This window comes from Phodopus roborovskii, unplaced genomic scaffold, assembly GCF_943737965.1.
Source record: "Phodopus roborovskii unplaced genomic scaffold, PHOROB, whole genome shotgun sequence".
Classification (NCBI taxonomy): domain Eukaryota; kingdom Metazoa; phylum Chordata; class Mammalia; order Rodentia; family Cricetidae; genus Phodopus; species Phodopus roborovskii.
Window position 1 is genome coordinate 17,176,705 of NW_026125444.1, and position 19,769 is coordinate 17,196,473.

At 49.4% G+C, this 19,769-nt stretch overlaps 1 protein-coding gene across 1 annotated transcript in view; it reads right to left on the reverse strand.

Annotated features, from left to right (window-relative positions):
• Positions 1–328: 328 nt before the first annotated feature.
• Podxl (podocalyxin like) overlaps positions 329–19,769 on the reverse strand; it is a 43,978-nt gene continuing 24,537 nt past the window's right edge. Inside the window, exons 5-11 of the mRNA XM_051175906.1 lie at positions 9,728–10,297; positions 7,882–8,096; positions 7,533–7,604; positions 5,707–5,854; positions 5,492–5,553; positions 5,136–5,303; positions 329–3,950 (exon numbers count right to left, since the gene is read on the reverse strand). Coding sequence (XP_051031863.1) covers positions 3,753–3,950; positions 5,136–5,303; positions 5,492–5,553; positions 5,707–5,854; positions 7,533–7,604; positions 7,882–8,096; positions 9,728–10,297 — 1,433 coding nt within the window. The 3' untranslated portion in view covers positions 329–3,752. The remainder of the gene's footprint in view (positions 3,951–5,135; positions 5,304–5,491; positions 5,554–5,706; positions 5,855–7,532; positions 7,605–7,881; positions 8,097–9,727; positions 10,298–19,769) is intronic.

Genomic DNA, 19,769 nt, shown 5'->3' on the forward strand with positions numbered 1-19,769 from the left:
CAGAGTGCTCTTCATGCCGGGACAGTCACGGCATCTTTGTTTGATGGTGGTCACCTGTACGTACATCCCAGGTAGAAGCAGGGGGAGTTAGAGGATAACAGGCTTATAATCCAGGGCACAGGGGAAGTGAGGTCCTCTCAGGTGCTGCATAGCCCTGGAGTCCTCCACTCCTCTCTTCCAGCCTCTCCCCTCTACTGGCAGAGAGCAGCAGGTGTGGATGGGCGGATGCTCAGCAGGTGTGGATGGGCGGACAGAGGGAGTAGTTGATGTCTTCAGGGGTGTGGGTGGAGAATTTAAGCCAGAGCAACACACCAGGACCTGAACCAGCTTACACAAAAGCATTTTAATTGACTGTGTACAATTTTCCAAAATATATTTTATAAGAAAAGGCAAATAGTTAACTATAGTCTTTACAAACAAGTTTCTCAATAAATTCCAGTGTACTTCAGACCCCTGTCCACTCACACAGGCTCCCCCAGTCTCCTGGGCAAGCTAGTTGACATTCACCAAGAAACAGAAAGGACCCATGAAACGGCGATCCCCGCAATCCCCCCAGACCCGAGGGTGACCGTGACGAATGCCCCTCTACAGGGCGTCTCCTGCCTTGCTCTCCAGTATTCCCTTGGATCCTTGTTCTATTGGACATTCCTCAGCAAGTTTGCAAAGTTGTTTCTTGTTAGGGAGGAACCCCCCCCAAAAAAAAAACAACATTTATTTACACCTTGGACTCAAATGATTCCAGAGCCCAGCAACGTGGCTGTGCGTCCCTTGCCAGGGTAACAGTGGAGGATCGGTGGTGTGCAGTGTTGACCTTGTACCTGTGAGTTGCACTCTATTCCCTGTCCTTGAGGACACACACAGGGTGGGCAGGGTGGGGCTTGTGTTTTAATCTTGTCTCTGTCCCTGCTTGATTTTGGTCCATTCGCTTTGTGGCTTGGGATGTATTTTCCTGTAGGAAGACTGAACTGTGTCTTCCAAACCTTCTCCCTTTGACCATCAGCCCGATAAGCACATTCTGAACTCCAGCCCATGCTGCAGTAGGATTTAAGACTTGGCTAGGGAGGAGCAAGGCTCGTATTTAAAATATCCTAGCTACAAAGTAAATACTTTTGTTACCAGCCTGTTTAGTTATAGTTCTCATTTTTAAAAAGCCAGTTCTACTAAAAAGACATTTACATTCTTGTGGAGAGAAAAACCACTTAGCTATCTCTCAGCTACCAAATGTTTCCCTGAAAGTGGTACAGGGTAAACAAACTCATGGCCCCTGTATTTACAGTGTCAAAAATATGCATGCATCTTGTCTACTTCACCCTATTCTTCAGAGTTGCAACAGTAGTGTATTGACCCAAAAGGGAGCCAAACCTGATAAAGCTCAAAACGCCTGCTAGCCCAGCTTTCTCTGTTGAAGAAGGTTGGAGGCCTGAGTCTCCCAGGTGAGCCTGGATCCTGCCCTGAGATGCAGATTGCTTAGCTTCCTCTCCTTCCTCTCCCACTCATACAGCAGCATGGCAGTCACTGGGTTTGTCAGCCACAAACGCCAGCCCCGTGGGCTTGCAGCTGGGAAAGCCATCTGCCACTGGAGGCTTCTGGTTTCTCTTTGGTACAGCTGGTTTTAAAGTCTTGCTGAGAGCCCTTCCTCTTCCCTTTCTCAGCCAGAGATTCTGAGTTAACAGACAGCTCTAAAATCCCAGTGAAAACACAGACAACTGTTACAGATGCTAGCTGTGTGTCCTGTCGAACAGATGTCCCAGCAGTAAGAACAAGCTGGGGCCTGACAGCAGTACTAAAAGGCAACAACATTTGGGTGCACAAGGAGCTCTGGACTGGCCTGGTCAGAGCTTCCACAGACTTACCCTGGACAGAGCCCTGGCCATTCCCTCAGCCCAGATATCCTTTATTTAATCTTGCAGTCATCTCTGAGAGGCTGTGGGGTCGCAACCTGTGACTATTTTGCAGAAATAGAATTTGCTGTCTGTCAAATGGCCTCGCCCCAGTGACTGTGACATTGAAGTAGCCTCTCACACGGGCTATGATGGGACAGATCCATTGGTGACAGAGCCTAGCGCAGGAGGAAGGAGCAGACCTAACTTCCCGGCCACTGCTCTCTACCCTCCCCTGCAATCTGAGAGAAGCAAGCCACAGGGCTGTGGCTTCCTGTTAGTATCTGTCCAGCTGCTGTGAAACTCACTGAGAGCCTACCTTGATTTCTGACAGCTTTTGCTGCCTAGAGAATATCACAGGGTGATGGCTACTTCAGAGCAGAGAATGGGTCATGGGAATTTATGCCCAAGAACAAAACAGACCAAGTTCAAATCTCCCCCACAGGCTCTGCCTGCTCAGAACACGAGGTGCGACCTCACTACTCCAGCCCCCAGCAGCCTTCTACATGGACACCTGACTGCCAAGCCTGTAAAACTCCTGTGCTAGGTACTAGGCATCGCTTTGTGTTTCCCTGAGATGTCACCAGAAACTCAACAGCTAGAAACCACAACACAGGAAACAAAAGCCTGGCTCCATGCTGGGGTTGTGGGCAGAGGTGCCTTCACTGCATGTTCTGGGCCTGCCTTTCTCCAAGGCAAAGGAGGATGAGAACTAGCTAAAGACACTAACAGCATCTCCAGTCTGAGCTAAGCTTTAGCCTCTGGTAGTGGGGAGCTGGACTAGACACACACACACCATCTTAATTCCTGAAACTCGAAAAGGCCCGAGCTTCCCGTGCAACAGTAACACCTGGTAGTTTAGGTTGATTGTCTGCTGAGACACATTTGCAAATCAGGGACCAGTCAGGGTCCCAGGACATCTGTCCCTAGACAACTGCTCTATGACACTGGGTTTTGAGGAGTCACCCCCCCCCCCCTCAGTGGAGCAGTGAACAACAGAAAGGGAACATCTTGTTTTCAGTAGCTAGATTGTTCCAAGTGGAAGCAGAAGGCCAGAGGACGGCTGGGGGAGTGTCTTCTAGGAGTGCCTTGGGTTGAGCCAGTGTCAGTACGGAATCAGCTGCCATGCGGAAGCCATCTGCACACGAGCTCTCTCTTTCTCTCTGCCTGCCCACTCACCCCTCTGGCAGACCTCCACTGGGTAGGGAGGCCTGTGTGGGGTAAGTCCCTATCCCACTCAGCAAAGGCAAGGAAATCAGAATCTAGAACAGGAGGTTCAAAGTCGTGCTCTGGAAAATAGTGGGACTGAAGACTGAATCGTGGAAGCTAGTGGAGGTCATGTTACAAGAGATGGGAACTTGGGACCTATCCTTGAAACAGTTGGGACCTGGCTTTCTTCCCAGCCTGCCCACCTGCGAGTATCCTTCCTGGCCAGAGCAGCCTTGGAGAGGAGCACAAAGGAACACAGTGGCGTGGCATGGTGCAGTTAGGCACCAGACTGAGGGAAACAAATGTCTGTGTGACCCTGTGCACAGTGACCTGACCTCAGGGTCTCTGTCGTCTCACGAGATGAGAGGATGCCACAACTAGAGGCTGTCTCTCCAAAGCCCCTTCTGTGGCTTTTCTCCACCTCCTCTAGCCTTCCAGCGGCTCTGGGCTCAGGCACAAGTGGGTCATTTTACACGAGGAAACTGGACACAATGTGACTTGTGGAACTTGAAAAGGGAAAATTAAGGCCCTTCGGGGATTGGGAGGGGGCACTCTTCAGAGTCCACTCTCCCTCCCCAGTCTCCCCCTCTTCCAGGGGGAGCTTCCCCGCTGTCCGAATGGCACTTGGGGTGGTCTGGAGCTGTTGGGTAGCCGGCGGACTCATCAGAGATGCGTGTCTTCCTCCTCATCTAGGTCATCCTTGGTCAGGTTGTCCAGAGGGACGATCCAGCTGTCCCCCAGCTCCCCATTAAGGTTGACCACTTTTTTCTCCTGCATCTCAGAAGGTGTCTCCATCACTTCCAAGGTTGGGTTGTCGTGGTAACCATTCTCTACTGTCTGCAGCTCCTCGGTGAGTCGTTGCTAGAGTGGGACCCCAGGAAGAAGGCAATTTTGGATAGCCGTGAGCTTTAATGAGACTATTTCCCCATTCTACCCAGGGACCCCAAGTTGGCTAGAGTAGATTCCTGTGGGGGGCAGATGCTCTGGAGGTCACCCTGGCTCCAGGCCCGACCATCTCACGAGTACTTCCCCATATCCCAAAATTATCAACTGGTCTCTACCTTCATTCCAGTGCAATCTGTGGGGAGATTTTTTTTTTTAAGGAGTTTTGTCCTTAAGTCCTTTTTGTCTCCTCCATCTCTCCCCCAAACACCTCTCAGTTCTCATCTCACTCCATAATAAAAACAAGGGGGGGGGGGCAATCAGACTAGCTGACAAGATAAACATGGTGGGTCTTATGGCCCTCCACGCTGCAGGTGGATTTGGCCATGGACACACACTGCCAACACACATGCCTCATGCAGTGTCTAAGGTCACTAGGTATGGAATTTTTGCAATGCTCCCAGTAGTTTGCAGCTAGGGTTGAGACCACAGCACAATGGCATATAAAGATGGCCGTTTGGGGCTGGAGAGATGGCTGCTCTTCTAATGTCCTGAGTTCAATTCCCAGCAACCACATGGTGGCTCACAACCATCTACAATAAGATCTGATGCCTTCTGGCCTGCAAGCAAGTATACAGATAGAACACTGTATACATAATGTATGTCTTTAAAAAAATAAAAAATAAAAAAGATGGCCGTTTTGTGTATGAGACGGGGTCAGGCTGTACCGTTCAGGCTAACCTCAAACTTGTGATCCTCCTGCCTCAGCTTCCCAAGTGCTGCGATTACAGATGTAGGCCACCACACCAGGGAAGATGGCGGTTCTAGTAGGCCAGGTGAAAGAAGTTTTGGTTAGAAGAGCACTTGCCTAAGGCCATATCTACCCCTAAATCTCCAGAGCAGCTCTGCAAGGTCCCTTCCCCTCAGTGCTGATGACAAGGCTACAGGCTTGAAGTCAGACACGGGAAGGGAATGGACAGTTAGGTCTTAAACCCAGGGTTTCTGCTCTGGCCACCACAATGAGTTTTCAGGGTTCGAGACAAGCTAGCCTTGCAGTGGGGACAAGAGCCTCTCAGAAGGGTCCAGGCCCACTCACTATGTGTAGGAATCGCGTGAGAGTTCACTGGGCTGGTTGCTCCCTGACTTGAGGAGGAAGATGCCTACCTGGTCCTTCCTCTGGGAGATGCGCTGGTGACAGCAACCATAGAGGGCAGCAACAAGGAGCAGGAAGGAAGCCATGCAGACAATAGTGATAATAAGTGGCAGGCTGAAGCGGTCCTCGTTGGCTTCTGGTGGTCCTTCCCTCCCCAGCATCATGTCACTGACTCCCGCCTGGCCAAGGAAGAGAACTTGAGTGACAGAAAACAGATTCCGGGCCCCTCGTCTCCACCCCATCCGTTTCTGAGCCCTTCTGGATGGGTCCTTTGCCCTCTATGCTACCACCAGCATCGTCCACTCATATGTGCCTAGCTCTCAAAGGACGCTTCTGCACCAGAGGACACGGGGACAAAGCTACTTACCTCTCTCAGGTCATCCCATCTGTCCTTCAAGTGCTCATACACGGCTTCAGGAGAAAGCTTCGCTGTTGGAGAGAGGGAGAGACTGCTGCTTCCACGGTCCATCCCAGAGGGCACCCAAGGGGAGAAGGTTCTGCATCTGCCCCAGTCCCTCGAGTCTCCTGGGATGGCTCCTGGCACTGCCCGCCCAAGCCATCGTCCCCTCACCCTTCACTCACTCTCAATAATGACTCTCTGCACCGCCACTGCCCGGCTCTCTAGAATAGGCGCCACCTGGAGAGTGCACTGATCTTGGGCTGGCTTGAAGGAGGCTTTGACTGAATGGCACAGGAGTTCCACGAGCTTTTCGTCCGGAGGGCTCCCTTCCTATTATTGTACAGAGAGCACAGGTCATTCCCCAGGTTGTGACAAGAGCTTGCGCTCAGGACGCTGTCCATCTGTCCCGTCCCTCCTGTGCCCCCCCCCACACACACACACACTGGTGCTGTCCCGGGCTTGTCAGGGATGGAGTTTTGTATTTTCCTCCTTAGACTCTCTGCTCGGCCTGCGTGTGCTGTCCGCGAGTCACACCACCTCTCCCAGGGTCCTTCTCGTTTCCTGGGATTCTGCATTGCCATGCCGCAGGAGTGGGCGAAACCAGGGCACAGCACTCCACCATTGCCGGGGGGAGAGACACAACCCAGGATTTAAACCCCCTGTTCCCTAGCCTCTGGTGTCCGTTTTACTCAGGTGGGAAGGCCACACAGCTCTCCAAGATAGTAAGTAATGTCTCTGCTCCCACCCATAGGCTAATGCTGACAGGCTGACAGGGAAGGAAGGCACGCTGGATGGGCAGTATGGGGTTCTAGGGCTGTCCATTGGATTGCTTACACAGGCCTAGGCAGAAAGAACGCAGAAGCATGGCGTGAGAGTTGATGGTGAGGCGTAGGGTAAGGACCTTTACTTAGTACTGCTAGTGTCCCTTCCCGATTCTGGACGCGGAGATGAGGTGAATGCATGAAATCATGACCCAGCATCCTTTAGGTCTCACACACGCCGCCCCCTACACTTCCCATGTGTAGTTTCCTTAGGCCCAGACGTACTTTGCTCCATCACCAGGAGCGGAACCAGCACTTTTCACCTTCCTTCTATAGAAGGGAAGGAACGCTTCCTACTAACAACACAGCCGTAACGAGTACGGCACAGCCTAAGGGCTCTAGCCTAAATATCATCTCAGGGGCAATTTCAATGCTGTGCCTGCCTTCTTCTAAAGCCCTGATGGTCAAATTCATGCTTTCATAGCTCATTCCAAGTGTCAGCAAAACAGAACCCCTGGAAGAAAACAATAGCAGAATCCAAGGTCTCTATCCTAGAGAGGAGCCAAGCAAGCAGTCCTTGCTCCCAGAAGTGGATGCAAAAACTGGCACTGGCCAGTAGAGGGCAGCAGCAAGCCAGCCATCACCTGTACGCAGGAGGCCAATGACTGGGTACTGTGCAGTGTGGAGGGAGAGGTAGGCATTGCTACACCCTCTTATACATGCAGGGATCAGGAAATCCGAAACCACTATCAAGACAGAGGGTCAGTAGTCAGAACTTTGCTCTTTTCTGAGGTACTGGACCTCGACCATGCTAGCCAAAATCTTTATCTCTATCACTTGCCATGGATGACCTCAAATATGTACATATACATATATACATACATACATAATACATACACTCTGAGGCCAAGGCTGACTTCAGCCCTCCTGCCTCAGCTGCTTAAGTAGCTGAAATTATAGGCCTGAGCCAAATGGCCCAAAAAACCCTACCAATACCACATGAGCATGCGTGCGCACGCACACACGCACACACGCACACACACACACACAATCACTCAGAGCCACAGGAAGTGCAACCAGGGTCTCCCGGCTCTCAGACCACCTGGAACATAAAAGCCGAGGGAACTGTACTTGAAGCAGTCCTGTGTGCATGGCCCGACTTAAAGAAGTCTGTCCCCGTAGGGGAAGGCGTTCACGGACTAGGGTGGGAAGGCGGTGTGAGCTGGCGCTCAGGTATGTGTACTCACACAAAGGCTGGCTCCTGTGAGATTCAGAATGAGTAATTCCTCACTGGGTATTATGGCGGCACCACATTTTAGCTGGAAGAGGTCAGAAGATGGAGGTTTAGGAACAAAGTCAGCTGATCTTTGATTCTCCCCTTCGTGGGAGTGACACGGAAGGACACATGGCAAGGTGCGGGGCATGGGTGGTCAGTTTTGGAGCCAGGAATGTACCTGGCTGCCCAGCTGTTTCAAAAACCCGGGTAAGAATGGGGTGGGGGGGGGGGAAGGCAGGAAGTGCCCAGCTGGGGCCCTGTGTGGGGCAAAGGAGAACTCCCCTTGAGTCTGGGCTTATCCCATCTGCTGCTAGAATTACCTTGTAATCCCTGAAAGTCCAGGTGGGAGGGGGTATGCTGAGCCCTTGAGGAGCTGTTGGAGTCCAGTTAGAGCTGGAGTGTGTGAACTCCTCAGTGGTAGACACGATCTTCGTTCCCACTGGAGACCCCGTAGTCTGCCGTGGTGTAAATAAAGGGATGCCGGGTATCTGGCTGGTGGTGATGGGTAGAGTCTCTTTGGAGGTGGTCAGAGATGCTGTAGTAACAGACAAAGCAAAGGCTGAGGAGACAGGCTGTACCTGCCAAGGAAGGACGATGCTCTTCTCTGGCTTCCTAATTCTCACACGCTGTAGCCAGTGGCTATGGAGGATATGAGACAGGCATCAAACACTGAGTCCTGGGCCATGGTACACAACGAGTCACTCAGAAGAGGTAAGAACCGAGCAGAAGTCACAGACATGATGGCATAGCTAACCTACCTGAGCCACAGCTCACATACACAGGGCACTTGCTGGGGTGGGGCGGCTGTGCTGGGTTTCAAAGGCACTGGCTCCGTTAGGATGGCATTTCACAGCCCCTACTTATCAACAAGGCAACCGAGGCTCGGTGACTCATCTACGGTCATTTGGCACAACTGGAAGTGTGGGGGATTTGAACTCTAAGCCTATACACTGCTACAGGGTGTGACCACTGTCTCCCAATGCACAGGCTCATGCACCGCAACTGAGGCAGGATTTTAAGGTTCCTGAGCAGGCCCTAGATTCTGACATGCACATACCCAGTTAAGAAAGACTGGCACTTTAAACATAAGTAAGTAAAGGGAAATAGAAATAAGGTAGGGAATGGTGCCCCAGCCTTTAGTCCCAGCATTTGGGAGGCTGAGGCAGGTGGATCTCTGTGAGCTTGAGGCCAGTCTCAAGGAACATAGCATAGCAAGTTCCTTCTAGGCCAGCCAGTCTCAGGAAAAGGAAGGAAGGAGGTAGGAAGGGAAGGAGGGGAGGAAAATAGAAAACACCAGTATACATGGCATACCACAGGTCCATCTCCACAATATGGGTCCCTGGGATCCAATTCAGGTCATCAGGTTAGACAGCAAATGCTTTTACTCACTAGGCCATGTACTGGCCTCTATCTATCTATCTATCTATCTATCTATCTATCTATCTATCTGTCTGTCTGTCTGTCTATCTGCGTTTATTTGAAAGTGTGTTTCTTATGGTTGGTTGCTATCAAACAGGTCTGACAAGCATTGTTCTAGAGTTTTCCAATCCCCCTCCCACCACAACCACATAGGTTCTGGGTTGGTGGAATCTACTCATTGCCAGCCTCTGCCACTGATAAAAAGGGAGCCCATGGCTAGGTCTGATAAAAGCAGAAGACACGCAGTGTTTAAAACTAAGTGCCAACTAAGCTACGGGATGGGGAAAATGCACTGCCAAGTTTCTGGGTCTTTTCTAACATTTCTTTTATGTGTGTGTTTCACCTGCATATTTGTCTATGGACCACGTGTGCAGTGCCCAAGAAGACCACAAGAGGGCATCATATGACTACAGATGGTTGCTAATTGCCACTTGGGTGCTGGAACTTGAAGTCTTCTTTAGGAGCACCCAGCGCTCTTACCTACTAAGCCGTCTCTCCAGCCTGTCTCATTTCTTAAGAAAAATGAAAGTAGCCCTAGCATGATGGTACACATCTTTAATCCGGACACTTGGGAGTCAGAGGCAGGCCGGTCTCTTGAGTTCGAGTGGGGTGGGGATGGGGGATGGGGGAGGGGAGGGGCTGGTCTACCTAGATCAAGTTCCACAGTCAAGGCTACACAGAGAAACCCTGTCTCTAAAAACAAGGTGATGGATGGACGGACGCAAAAAAAGCCAATGAATGACTTACTATGTGTGGTAGGTTTCCTTGTGGACACAGAGAAGTTAACACTGGGCGTGGGGCCGGAACTGCTGGAAACGACAGTCGAGTGGCTCTCTTGAGAGTGTGAAGGGGTCGTTGTAGTTATAAGCTGATGAATGCTTGTCCTACTGTCTGTTCTGGAGTCAGGAGTGGACTTTGAGGTAGTTAAGGGGCTGTGAGGCTGGGAAGAAGCTTTAGTGGTTAGCGTCCCCTGAGTGGTTGCTGGGTCTGTGGTAGCAATGTCAGTGTTGCCTCTAGAGAAAGCTGTACTGCTAGTGGGGCCAGCATTACTGGGCGTCCCTTTGTTTTCCTGGGAGCCACTGGAAGCTGTAGTAGTGCTGTTACTGCGCTGATTGTCACTGGGGCTTGGGAACACTGAAGAAATAGTTCCTGTAGACTGGTCTGTTGTTCCTTTGGTTGATGCACTGGTTGGCTGGGCTGAAGAAAGTGTAATCACTGTGTCATTGGTTGTGGTTTTTGTCAATGCTGTGGTGGTAGTCTGTGCTGTTGTAGGGTCTAAGTTGCTTGTATTTTTGATTGGAGTACTCATGGTAGTTGCTGTTGATGAAGACAACAACATAAATCAAGTCAGGTGTTAGCCAGAATGTCTGTGAGCTTCAAGCTCAGCCCCGGATGCATCAACCTCCCGCCCATCTCTGGCATTGCCTTGCTGAAGCCTGCATCCTTCATGAGTCTATGGTTACATAGCACCTCAAGATGCCCTGCCCTCCAAAAGATTATACGGACCTACGCTTACTGAGCTGCAGCAGGTACCAGCAAGAGCCACATAGCCTTCCCAGGGAAGGCACAATCCATCTCAGAGGACAAATAGATGACAGTCACACAAATGCTCACAAGGCCCCACTATGGGAGGGGCTGAGGAACAGCGGTGTACCTGGCAGGGTTTAGCTCAGCAGCTTAACCGAGGTGGGGAAAGGGTCAAGGAAGAAAGGCTTTTACTGGTTGAAAAGAAGGTGTATCGGGGCTGGAGAGATGGCTCAGAGGTTAAGAGCTGCTCTTCCAGAGGTCCTGAGTTCAATTCCCAGCAACCACATGGTGGCTCACAACTATCGGCAATGAGATCTGATGCCCTCTTCTGGCATGGGAGCAGAATGCTATATACATAATAAATAAATAAATCTTAAAAAAAAAAAAAAAAAAAGTCCCAGAACCTACAACCCCAGGGAGATGGCATGAAGCTAGAACAACCGGATAGCAGACTCAGTAACTTGAGGAAGAATGAGTGAGGAGAGGAAATGAAGACGGTAAGGATGGGGACAGGCAGAGTGGGATGAGGGTGGGGGGGTACCAAGGCATGGGCAGGATGACTGACGGACAGGCAGCTGTCTCGGTTTCCTGTCTCCTGCTGTGATAAGATACCTTGACCAAAAGCAACTCTGGAGATAAAAAAAAAAAAAAAAAGGGCCCTGGCTCATTATATCAGGGAAGTTAAAGTAGGAACTTCAGGCATCCTATCCACTGTCAAAAGTGAGGAGGATGAAGCGTGGGTCCTTGCTTGCTTGCTTGCCTGCTCAGCTAGCTGTCTTCTCTCTTAAACAGTTTAGGACCCCTGCCTGGAGATGGTGCACTCCACAAGAGTCTTCTAACAGTCAAGGCAATCTCCCTCTGACATGCCCATCTGGCCGTCTTTATGGAGATAATTAATTACCTCACTAATATTCTCTTTGAAGATGATTCTAGGCTGAGTCAAGCTGACAGTTAAACCAACGTAATCCAGCCCTTGTCAATTTGACACTCAAATACATCACTATGTGTAGTGGGATGTCCACTTTGTCTCCTTCTGTGGCACTGACCACGCCCATTGGGGGTGGAGCCAGGGGTGAAAGTGACCTGTGGAACTAGGTCTGAGGAGGAGCAGAAAGTTCTCTTGCTTGAAGCACCGGGACAGGAGCACTTCCGGGGAGGCATCCTTGGGACTAGGAACCTGCTGGTGTTCACCTGTCTATGTTGTGAGTTATTTCTCCCTGAATAAACATCTGTTCGGCCTCATCGTTTATCCTGGTCCTTATTAAACCGCAATAACTAAGCCGTAACAGCAACCCTCCGCTGACCATTAAAAGCTAAAAAAGAATGCTATGTGAACAAGTACCTTCAAAAGAGAAAACAGAACAAACTGAAGGTCTCGAGTCAGGGGAAGGGGCTTTCCATCTAGCCAGTGTGGCCCTGAGGGTAAGAGGGGCTGTAGGTGACTCCTGGTTTTCTGCCATAAGCACTAAAGGCTGTGATGGGAAGGGGTATCATGGCCAGCTGACACTTCTGTCTGGACAAGACCCCACCCCACAAGACTGGCTAGAAACAGAATGTTTCCTCTTACACCTGAAAACGGCAGGCTTTAGCTTGCCTAGTATTCCCTGAATCCACAAGCATGTGTCAGTTATAGAATGTGGAGCTCGAACCAAGCAGCCCTGAAAGGTGACCCTAGGGAGCTCCAAGTGTCCCGCTGCAGTGCTAACTGCAGCTGGGCTGCACCTGAGGGGGGGGTGTGCATTTCTCCATTAATAGACAAGATCCCTTCCTCTTGAGAAGCAGAAGGCAGTATCAAGTATGGCACCATCGGGCCTTATGGGAGCCAAAGGCAGTCAAAAATCTACCAAGGGATGGGATTCTGGTAGATGAAGTGGCATTGATGGCACTGGCTGCCATATATGACTGAAGGGCACATATAATGGAATGGTATGTTTAAAAATAAAAAAAAAAAAAAAATCAACCCACCCAGGTGCAGTAGTACACACCTCTAATGCCAGCACTGGGAAGGCTGGGGCAGGAGGATGGTGAACAGGAGGATGGGCTACACAGTGGGACCCTGATTTTAAAAATAAAAGTAGCTAATGACTAAAACATGACAGGTGAAGAGGAGCAGGCCTGTCACCCTAGAGGGCAAGAGGAGGCAGAAGATGGGGCGTCCAGGGCCATCTTGGGCTACATAATGAGTTCAGGGAGAGTCTGGGCTACCTGAGACCTGGTTTCAACTCTCTCTTGCCACAAACCAGCAAATCTGGATTTGGTGGAGCTGGGAGACAGTGTATACATGTATCCGTACACGTGCTCCTGTGTGCAGGTGTCCCTGGCTGAGTACCCGGGAAGCTGACACCCTTGGGCATTGTTCTTCAGGAGCTGTCCGTCTTGTTTTGGTGACAAGCTCTCTGCCTGGCCGGGACGGAGCTCACGATTAGGCTGGCCAGGGTGAAGAGGCAGATTGCTTCTCCTATCCCAGGCCTCAATTACCAGCAAGGTCGTGGGGACTGAATTCGGTTCCTCGCGTTTGCTTTTGTTTTGTTTTCCGAGACACGGTTTCTCTGTGCAGCCCTGGCTGTCCTGGAACTCTCTCTGCAGACCACGTTTGTGGTCACCGCTTTGTCCACTGAAACCCATCTTCCCAGCCCCACAGCTGCTACAGTTCCCGGATTTCCCTGCTTGTAGTTCATGCAGCAACTGGTGGCTTCATACTTTCTTGTCAACTGGACACTGGTAAGGAGGCGTCAGCACCAGTGGGGACTTCAGGAATTTAAGAGCTACAGAGGCAGCCGGTGGCTTTGTGGTGGGTTGAGTAAGCATGGCGCCATGTGCTCATATATTTGAATGCTTGGTGACATATTGGAGAAGGGGTAGGAGGTGTGACCTCACTGGAGTAGGTGTGGCCTCGTTGGAGGAAGTGTGTCACTGGAAGTGGACTTTGAGGTTTCAGAAACCCAACCCAGGCCCTGTGTGTGTGTGTGTGTGTGTGTGTGTGTGTGTGTGTGTGTGTGTGTGTGTGTTCAGGTCAGGATGTAGCCCTCTGCTCTAGCACCAAATCTGTATGTCTGCATACCACTATGCTCCCTGCTTTATTGACAATGACCCAATCTCTGAAGCTGTAAACTAGCCCCAGTTAAACGCTTTCTTTTTAAGAGTTGTCATGGTCATTGTGTCTCTTCACAGCAATAGCACACTGACTGGGACAGACTTCTTACAGTAGTAAACAGAGGGAACCAGCATCTCAATCTGAACTATGGACAGTCACCCTGTGCCTTAGAGTGTTCTAGCAACATCTCTGGTCTCTGTCCACTAGATATAAATAGACACACATACCCACTTCCAACTCTAACAACTAAAGATGTCCCCAGATACTACCATGTGTTCCTCTGAGGAATTAATGACTAGTCAACGAAAATCACCAACTAACATGAAAGAATGCCAAATTAATTCCAGAAAACCCCCCACCAACACACAGAATAGGAAGAAGCCAGAGGCTTTCTAAGACCAAAGAAGTTCTGTTAGGCAGCCAAAGAGCTGAGAAAGGATGAACGTCAGAAGACTGGTCCCAGTGTTAGTGTAGCTGATTACCTCATCTGGGCTCTAGCATAGAAATTGACCTTGACATATGGTCTCCCATAGAGATGAACCAGACTACCCATAAACCTCCCTCCCTTCTCAGATGATCCAACCATTTTCCTGTCTAACAGGAGGAAACTTCCTACCTTGCTTAAGGCTCCCAAAATACACATGACAGTGATAAATGGAGGATGACAACTTTTGCTCATCGGGACAGATTTATCAATATAGGTACACAGCCCAAGACCTTGCATCCATAGCTGGCTCAAGGCACCCAGTCTAGATATCTTGTCATACAACTGAATAGATGGTTACATTGCCAAGAACAGCCAAGCATAGTTGTGCAAGAAGAAATCCAAAGTCTTGAAGAGAGATAATTGGTGTTATGAAGAGTCTCAGTTGGAGAGACGCCCTGCAAGCATAAGGACCCAAACTGGGATCTCTAGAATCCGAGTAAAGATCGATTCAATATCACATGTCTGTAATCACAACACTCCCACAGCGAGATGGGCGGTGGAAACAAGGGAATCTGTAAGGCGAGGAATCTGAGTTTGCATGGACACACACACATATACAAACACACCATAAAGACTTTGAAAACATCAGTTTGACCCCAGCATTATGTATGCCCTGCTCACTCGCACGCTGACTTTCCCCGATAATTCCGATAACAACTCTCCACAAGGCTTTCAGCAGCACTCTCCACGTGTGCTAAGAGGAACATCTTATTGTGTCTCTCTAGTGAAGATGTAGTGTAAATATTTATTGATTGTGTTTTCACAGTTGTTTGTTTTTTTCCAGTTGGCTCACAAAGCAGCTACTCGCTTTCTTTTGCTGACTTTCTGTGTTGCTTTTTTTTTTCTTCCAGTTTTTATTTTTTAATTTATTTATGTTTGTTTGTTCACTGGTTTTCCGACACAGGGTTTCTCTGTGTAGCTTTGGAGCCTGTCCTGGAACTTGCTCTGTAGATCAGGCTGGCCTTGAACTCACAGAGATTCCCCCCTGATTCTGCCTCCAGAGTGCTGGGATTAAAGGGTGTGCCACCATAGCCCAGGCAATTTTTTCTAAGACAGAGTTTTACTCTGCCGCCCAAGCTGGCCAGGGCCTCATGGTGACCCGTCTCCTGCCTCAGTCTTTTAAATGCTAGAATTCCTGGTTAATTGTGTGTTTTACAACTGATGGTGGCTTTCATAGAACTGAGGGCGCTGTTAGCACAACATAGAGCTCTGGTGCACCTCTCCCTCCTTAGCCAGATATGTTAATCAGACACTGATTCCAGCTAGGATGGAAACAAACATCCCTGAGTATAGTATAGGGACAGGGTAGAATTTCCAGGGGGAAGATGTATGAGATTCAATATTCTAGGCAGGAAGACCGATATAGCAATCAGCACAACCTACCAAAGGGATTTTAGAAGAATAGTTAAGCACCAAGTACTCTTACAGACCAAAATGAGTGGGCAGGTCCAACAAGGTGGCTGCTAAGCCCGATGGCCCAAGTTCCATTCCAGAGTCACGTGGTAAAAGGAGAACTAATTTCTGCAATTAGTTGTTGTCTTCTAACAGCTTTCTTGCACACCCACGCGTGCACATGTGCACGCACACTCACCCACCCATACACACACACACTCGTTTAAGAAAATAAAAATTGTGAGAGTTATGTTGAGTGATGTTGGAGAACAACACCGCTTATCTAGTTCTCAGGAGTCAGTGCTCCCACAGACAAGTACCTCCATGGAGCACAGGTTCTAACGATGGCTTCACAGGGACATGGACGGACTGTCCCCATGTTCCGTGCGTGCCTCTGGTTTTCAGGAGAGGGGAACTTGGAATCTCAACCCAAAGCCTTATGGGATACCAAGCAAACAGTCGACCCTTGGGTACACTTGTATAGTCTGCTCTACTCCTGAGCTTTCATCTGCCCTGAGATTATACCTGCCAAGACTGCCCATGCCTCAGGTTGCATTCACAATACTCGTGGTAAGGATTTGAAGGTGTCGCTCTGGGAGCTCACTGTTCTAACTCCCAACCTATTCCCCATATCCCACCAAGCCTGTGACAGCTTGTTTAAAACGCCAACCCGCCACGACCTAGAGCCCTCTAAAAAAGCCTCAGTTGAGAGACTAGCTGGGTTAGGTTGGTCTGCAGGCCTGTCTGTGCAAACTGTCTTGACCATTAACCTGATGCAGGAAGATACAGGCCACTGTAGACAGCACCATCCCTAGACAGGGGGCCAAGCTACATCAGATGGGAGAGAGCTGGCTTTCATCTTGCTAGGAATGGCCAACAGGAAGCAAGGGTGCATTCCTTCCTCTCTGCTCTTGACTATGGATGTGGTGACAAACTGTCTCGAGATCCAGGCATTGTGACTTCACCTCCAGAGCATGAATTCTAACTCGGAATTGGACGTAAGTTTATTTAAACTGTCTTCCCCTAAGATACCTTTTAGTCAGAGTGCATTATCACAGCAACAGGCATGAAAGTAAGCACTGGTGTCAATCCTGCTTGCTTTGGGTAGGTGAGACACAGTGTCGAGTCCTTCTATGGGATAGCCTGGGATGGCCGCTGGCCCACGGGCAAGCACCCCTTTACACACGGATTCTGTGAACAGTGGAGACCAGAGAGTTGTGGCCTCTGGGGACACTGTTGGTAAGGGCTCTACGTTTACTTTTAGGACTGAGCACAACAGGGAACCTCCTTGGGTCCCATCCATCTTCCTCCTGCCCCATTATTTAGTAGCATGTAGAGTTAATGGCAACAAGCACATGTTAGGAACTTTGTGCTCCAGGCTTTGCTTACAGCTCAGTGTGTCTGTCATGGCTCTGCTGTGGCTGGACCCAGAACATGTGTCCTTTAGCTACCTGTCTGTCCTGCAGCCACTTACTCATGAGCCCACGGAGCAGCCGTGAGGTGACAGAGAAAGAGCTGACAACATATGAGTCCTGGGGTCCGAAAGACAGCCTCACTCCAGCCACATCCCACAGGGTCCACACAGGCTAGCCTCTTTCCCCTTTCCTGCTCCTTCTAAACCACGGGCTTTAACTCTTCAGACACCGCCCGTGAAGCTGTTCAGGCGTTCACCTCAGTATAAGCCTCAAATAAACAGGGTTGGGAGGGTGAGAACATGAAATGCACTAGGCAAAGCCTTGGCCACTGGAAGGAGTTGCTCTCCCAGCTCTCCCCTAACAGGCTGTGGTCCTGCAGCAGCCCACCCTTTGGTGATATCAGCATGAAGTTACCTAGAAGCAGGCTAGGCATGAGCACCCAACTAGGTGACAATGGAGAACTAGCCTCTCCGAGGGGCCACTGGGCTTGGGCTCAGGGAAAATCACCATGTGGTAGTTGGAACACAGTACACTGAGGACGGACCCACACTGCCATGACCCTGATCTTTCTTAGGACAGAGGAAATTTTTGTTTCAACTTTGTGGTGCCGGGGTTGGAATTCGATCACGAAAACTAAAAGAAGAAGGAATGAACTAATGCGGATAAAAATAAAAATCAAGGAAACCGAAACTAAAATAAAACAGCAAAGGCACAGAATAGGTTTGTTTTGATTGGGTCTCACTATGTAGCCAAGGCTAGCCTCAAACTTAGCATTTCCCTGCCTTGCTCTCCCGAGTATCTAGGACTACCACTGGACAACACCATGTCCAACAAGAAAAGGATAACTAAAAATTCATGATGGTGTCACCAGGGCGCTCCAGCAGCTAAAGCTCAACTTCTAAGAAGAAGCAAGTATGCTGTGCAGGGCCCCACCTCCGAGCCAGTTTCCTGAGTGGGGCTTAATCAGAGCATCAGAGAAGGTCCCCTCCCCTGCCTCACAATGCCAGCGAAGGCTTTAACAATGGAATGATGGGGAAGCTGAAAAAGGCAGGCTCCTAGGAGCAGGAAAAATAATACAGGCACTAGAGATGGCTCAGCAGATTAGAGCACTTGCTACTCTTGCAGAGGACCTGGGTTCAATTCCCAGACCTACATGGTGGCTCTCACATCCATCCATAACTCCAGTTTTGGAGGACTCTGTGGACACCAGGCATGCACGTGATAGCATACATATATGTAGAAAAAAAAAATCTAAAATAATGTTGCTGTTTTTAAAGACCTACAGCTATGCAGGGAGACAAGCAGGCATTTCTGGAATACTCCCCAGCTTCTAGTGAACTAACAGTATCCATAGCAACAAGATTTTTAAACCCAACCTTGCTGGACCAACACAACTTTCGCACTAAATACTTGGCAGGGAAAAAGCTCTGATGTTGCCCATGGCAACCACTCATCTACTACTGTCCATGGATCTGCCTCTTCAGGACATTTTCTGTGATGTGGCTGGTTTTACTCTCCTTATTGCCAAGCTATCTTGGCAATACTGTCTCCTTCACACATCATTCCTGCTGTAGGTCATGCCTGCATAGTATTTCACTAGATGGACCTGCTGTGTTTTCTTCATTCATGATCACTCATTCTTCACTATGTGAACTATCCTGCAGCGAACAATGTTTCCAGGAGCATTTGTGTCCCCTAAGTTTTTATGTGGATGTATGTTTCCATTTCTCTAAGAGTGGAAATGTCAAGCCGTATGAAAACTCAACGTTTAGCGTCTTGATAAAGTGCCAAAGTATTTTTCCAAAGTGGCCGCCCAATTTATGTAGTTTTTCCAGGTCCGTCCCAAGTCCATCTGTCTTTGTCGGGTTAGCCACCTTGACAGTCATGGAGTGGTAGCTCTATGGTGTTACGTAACGATTAACCAAAAAGGTTGACACCTAAAACTGATAGCACTCCGTGACCAAGTGGGATCTGTCTTGGATAGCTGAGAATTAAAAATCAAAACAAAATTAACCATATTAACAAAGCAGAAGGCCGATTTACTTTCCAAGATTTATTTGATTTAATTGTGTGTACACTTATGCACATGGAAGTGCAGGTGCCCAGTGTGCAGAGGAGGGCATGAGGTCCCTGGAGCCGGCTTTGTGAGCGACCTGGGTTGGGACTTGCACTCTGCAAGTGCTCTTAACCCTGAGTCATCTCTCCAGCTCCCTCTTAGTCACCATTACAAAAAGAAGGCGTAGCAAGGGAGCGAGGAAAGTGTATGTAAGGGAATGAGGCACGGAAGGGAACTTTCCTTGCCTAATAAATGATGTCTCCAAATAAGCTTTTGGCATGCAGGGACTGGGAGGGACCGGCTGAGCGCTTTGAGGAAAGCAAAGCTATCCCTTCTCGCCATGCTTACTGAGCAGGAGGCCTAGCCCAGCCCACAGTGGCGGGGGAGGCATCTACAATAACAAAAAGAGCCTGGCAGCATGCACAGGCCCGTAATCCCAACACTCAGTAGGCCGAGGCAGGAGACTGCCGGCCAGTGTGGGCCGGAGTGAGACCCTGCCCTTCCAAAAGAAAAAAAAAAAAATAAAGAAAATGTAAGAAAAGGAAAAAAGTTGCCAAAAATATATCAACAGGAAACAAACACATACGATGCTCAACATTAACACGAGGCAAATCCAAAGTAAATTTACAACGCAACGTTCCATATCTGCTAGAATTGCTGAACTCCAAGGTTAAAAGTGAACTCCATGCACAGTAGAAATGCAGATCGGGTTCACACTTTGGAAAAGCAGGCTAGCCATTTATCTTAATTTTTTTTTCTTTGTAGCACTGTCTTGAACCCAGGGTTCTAGATATGCTAGGCAAGGACTCCCCCACTGA